At 37.5% G+C, this 4,800-nt stretch overlaps 1 protein-coding gene across 1 annotated transcript; it reads right to left on the bottom strand.

The window, feature by feature from the left end:
- Positions 1-869: 869 nt before the first annotated feature.
- On the bottom strand, positions 870-2,317 carry LOC309849158 (26S proteasome regulatory subunit 7). The gene has a single exon (XM_082701487.1). It carries the CDS (start codon positions 2,294-2,296, stop codon positions 995-997), a length of 1,302 nt encoding a protein of 433 aa, XP_082557613.1. The 5' UTR covers positions 2,297-2,317; the 3' UTR covers positions 870-994.
- Between the last annotated feature and the right edge of the window lie 2,483 nt (positions 2,318-4,800).

The raw sequence follows: 4,800 nt of genomic DNA, 5'->3' as shown, positions 1-4,800 counted from the left end.
TCCTACAGTTTTGTGTCTGGTTCACTGAAGTATTGTCTTTCTCTGTACTTTTCCACCTGGTTTTTTTCTTTATCCAGAGATAAATGGAAAAGTTAATCAATTTCCGGTGACTTTTATATTGAAGCCATGGCTTTTTAGTTTGTAGACTTTCTCTTATGTGCAACAGTTATCTGACAGTTTTCAAAGCACTTTCAGATCCGTGATTTTATTGGATCTTAACAGCCCTTCCATGGAGTGGGTAGAGCCTTTATCATTGTCTTCCTTTCACAAAGCTAGGGAGTCAGTTTCTTGTTTGAGGTCACAGTTAATAAAGGTCTAAACGCAGATTAAATAAACTTTCTCACACTAGATCTTATGCACTTTTGCCTCTACCATGATACATCTGAATTGGTCAGGAAATGAAGTGACACAGTTTTACTAACAGGAGCCCAGTTTGCAATTGGGGTTGATTATAGTATTCTGGTATATGCTGGCAGTGAACCTGACCATTTGATAATGGCACCTCTTGTTCCACATTTGAAAAGAAAAGAATAAGAAGGTGGATGAAAAATAAATAAAACAAAGACACATTGAGAGATAGGACTTTAAAGGAAAATGAGATGAAACAGTAAAAGTAGACAAGGTGAACACACAAAATTCCATTGAACAGAATATCTTCAAAGGCCTAAGTTAAGTCTTGTCTGAATTTAAAATAGTTAAAAGCAAGAAGTTAATGCATTGCCAGAGCAAGACTGAGGACTATAGTAGCCATCAAAGGGTAGAGTTGTACTGAGGACTATAGGTGATTTCCTGATCTAATATCACCAAACCTTTCTGGCAAGTGAGGATGGAAATAGAAAAATGACCAAAGTTGCAAAGAAGAGAAAAACTTTTTTTTTTTTTTTTTTTTTACAATTTGAAACGCTTTATTTTTGTGTGTGTCCTTGTTATTAACAAGGCTATTTAATAAAGTTAGGATTCCAGTGAAAGGAAGTTTTCATGAAAGCCTTCGGGATCAGTTGTATGTCATATAGCGGGGAGTAGCACTGAATTTGGCGTAAGACTTAATGACCTTATTTACAGCCTCCAAGAAATCCTTCTCGGTAGCAATTTTTCGCCGTGCTCTGATGGCAAACATGCCAGCTTCTGTGCAGACGCTTCTAATCTCCGCACCAGTGCTATTTGGACACAGTCGCGCTAACAATTCAAATCTGATATCTCTTTCGACACTCATTGAACGAGCATGAATCTTAAAAATGTGAGTCCGACCCTCTAGATCAGGTAAGCTGAATTCAATCTTTCTGTCCAGTCTCCCTGGCCTCATGAGTGCTGGATCCAGGGTGTCTGGTCTGTTAGTGGCCATCAGCACTTTAATGTTACCTCGAGGATCAAAACCGTCCAGCTGATTGATCAGTTCCAGCATTGTTCTCTGCACTTCGTTGTCTCCTCCAGCACCATCATCAAAACGAGCCCCTCCAATAGCATCAATTTCATCAAAGAAGATGAGGCAGGCTTTTTTCGTTCTGGCCATTTCAAAGAGCTCACGAACCATTCGAGCCCCCTCACCAACGTACTTCTGTACAAGTTCAGATCCAATAACTCGAATGAAGCAAGCATCAGTCCTGTTAGCAACTGCCCGAGCACAGAGGGTCTTGCCTGTACCAGGTGGACCAAAGAGCAGCACACCCTTGGGAGGCTCAATGCCAAGGTTAACAAATCTTTCTGGATGAAGTAATGGGGTTTCAACTACTTCTCGAAGTTTCTCAATCTGTTCCTTACAGCCACCCACATCACTGTAAGTGACATCAGGTTTTTCTTCCACCTGCATCATGGTGACTGTTGGGTCAATCTTGGGAGGCAGCGGAATGTGAATCTGATACTTATTTCTGTCCACCCCAACTCTCATCCCTTCTTCAATGTCGGTAGGTGCTACCTGATCACTGAGGTCCACCACAAACTTGGCAAACTGCTTCACATTGATAATGTACTTTGGGTCCTCCGAGTCAGCATTGATTATCTTCGTACACCTTGCAACCTGCAAAGGCTGTTCACTCTGCAGTGTTTGCTTATCTGCAGCCAAATCCCAAAGTGCTGGTGGGGCCAGGCCAGTATCAGACTCTTTAATACCAGTGAGCTCATTAATTTTCTTGAGAAGTTGTTGAATGTCATCTTCAACCTGCTTTATCTGTCTAGAGTAAGTGCTTTGACCGTAAGTTTTCAGCAAGGCAATATCCCCCTCATCCAGAGCTCGGATAGGCTTGTCGTCCTTCTCCTCCTCTTTGGTTTTCCGCTGATCCGCACCGAGGTAATCCGGCATTTTCGTTGTTCCGAGGGCCTCAACTCGAGAAAAACTTTTTTAATAAAAGTTAGAAACTTAATCAGAGGTTAAGAAGAAGCATCCCAAGTTCTAAAAACTTTATGGATTTTCATTTCCTACAGTTTGAACCAATTTAAGATAAGTAGGTAATCACAATGCATATTTTAAGAGTGAAAGCATTGTGGTTTGTCAGGAAAAACCCCCCAAAACTTTTAGAACTATAGGAATTAGCTGATCATGATTTCCAACTACAACTGCAAAGCAGAAGCAGTTGGAACTCCTGTTAAAAACAGAAATGCTTCAGATTCATCCCTGAAGATTTTGATTTAATATTTTGAGATATGGCCAAGAAAAATTGGTATTTCTTAACCTGGGTGCTAAGAAATTGTTAGGAATTAGGTCTGTCCTTGTTAGTTGGGGACTTTGGGTTAAGTGAAATATTATCTGTGAAAAGGAGAAAGATGCAGAGAGAGAAGTACCAGTTCTACTAAAAGGATTTTGAATTAATTGAGAATGTCCTCAGTTTTCAAGTGACTATCTACAACATTGTCAAAATACGGAAAATCTTTGTAGTATTTCATCTATAACTCAAATAAATTATGAATGTGATGTCTTTTTTTTTTTTAAACCAGAACATTGATTTATCTGTTTTATCAAAGGTTGTCCAGTGTGAAGGCAAATGAAATGTTTTGTCATTTTCGGGCATCCTGATCATCTTAGCAACATGTTAATGCTTCTATGAGTAAAACTTAATGTGTTTCCTTACTTACTTTGATCCTTAAAGCAGCAGAAATTAATAGTAAAACTTAGTATATATATGGCACTTTTCATCTTCAAAATGCTTTAGAAATATTAACTAATTTGTGCCCCTCTGCATAAAATGTAGTGCAAAACTTATTACTACAGGGGAAGAAAATCTGTCAGAAATCTGCTCTGGGAACTGTTGCACAGCATGTTTCCTGCAGATTCAGCACTTTGTCAGATTGCCAATGGACATTGACAGAGAGCAAATATAATTTGGCAAGAAATGGCAAGAGAAACCCAGAGCCAGCAAAATGGGGTTTGTGGAAAAGAGAAGTTGTGGGCTTTATGTTATGTGCATACAGCCTTTGTTTGAGATTCTACTTTTTACCAAACTTGGTATAATAAGTGTATTATTATTACATGGTGAATTCAAGTCCAAATCAAGACAAGAAGGACACAGCCATTGAGAACTCAAGATCCTGTTAAAACGTCTTGTTGACTTTTCCAAGGAGAAAAATACTTATATGCTTAAATGAAACTTTTCTTTGGATATTCTTGTTCTTTTGTTTTAACATCATACAAACTTATCTGAAAGCTTCCTTTTTTGGGGGGGGCATTATAAGCTATTTTAGGGTGTTATGTTCTCTATTCTGGAATTATCACCAATTTCTCTAACTCTCCACCTGAGTTTCAAAGTTTTATTTCTATCAAACCAAATCACATTTCCCACAATTTCGTACAACTTCCCAAACTTACATTTGGCTACTCCCCAGCCAAGTTCACGTTCTAGTTATCTTTAACAACCATTCTAGATCAATTTTATGGAAAGGTGAAACTTGAGTGAGTTATGATTTTGTAGCATTGCCTTTGTATAGGTGTTCTCTCAACACACTGATTTATTCATTTATTTAGTCAATCAGAATTCCTATTAATAAAATAATGTATAGAGGATACTTAGCATCATCACAATATGAGTACTCAGAAAAAAATGTTTCCTATTACAATCATATACATGTACTGAAAAAATATTCAGTGCCTAATAGGTGCCTGTCATATTTAACTTGCATCATTTCTTTACAATTTTCCATAATTTTTTTATTCTTATGTGAAGAGAATTGTAGTTGGAAAAAATGTGAATAAAGTCCACCTGCTTCTATATCCTGTATCTTTTTAAATTTAACCTAATTCTTTTCTTACTTTGTTCTTATTCTAGAGCATCCAGTCTTAGGGTATGCACTGATGATCTCTTACCCAACCCTATTTTCTGAAGTTGTTAACCTACAATGAGCCCTGTTCCTTGCCAGCTTTCACCATTTTTTTCCCTTACTAAAAACATCCATTTTCTTTAGGTCTTGACCTCTACTTCTTTGGTTATGTGCTTCTGGCAAGTTGATTCCATTTATTAATTGGAGTGTGCATTTTAACTGGTATAAGCTAGTCAGTGCCTAGAAATGCACTGGTAATGTTAATCTTCTGGAGGTGACCTTATATCCTTCAATGGCCCAGTTGTACCAAAGAAAAGAGCAGTTGGGAGTGAGGAATGTTTATAAACCAGAAAGCATGGTTCCGCAGTTGTGGCTGGCAGCCATTTTATTTTAGGACTATGAGGAAAACCTGCTTTAAGATGAAAAAGATCCTGTTAATAGAAGAAGTCATAAGAAAATTGCTAGATAATTTATTTAAATCACTCATTTATCTAATTCCAATGTAACCTGTCCTTCAACTGTTATAATTAAAATAATTATATTTTCTTATTGCTT

This window comes from Mustela nivalis, assembly GCF_964662115.1.
Source record: "Mustela nivalis genome assembly, chromosome: 15".
Lineage (NCBI taxonomy): Eukaryota > Metazoa > Chordata > Mammalia > Carnivora > Mustelidae > Mustela > Mustela nivalis.
Note: the sequence above shows the minus strand (reverse complement) of the source record. Positions and strands in the feature narration are given on the sequence as shown.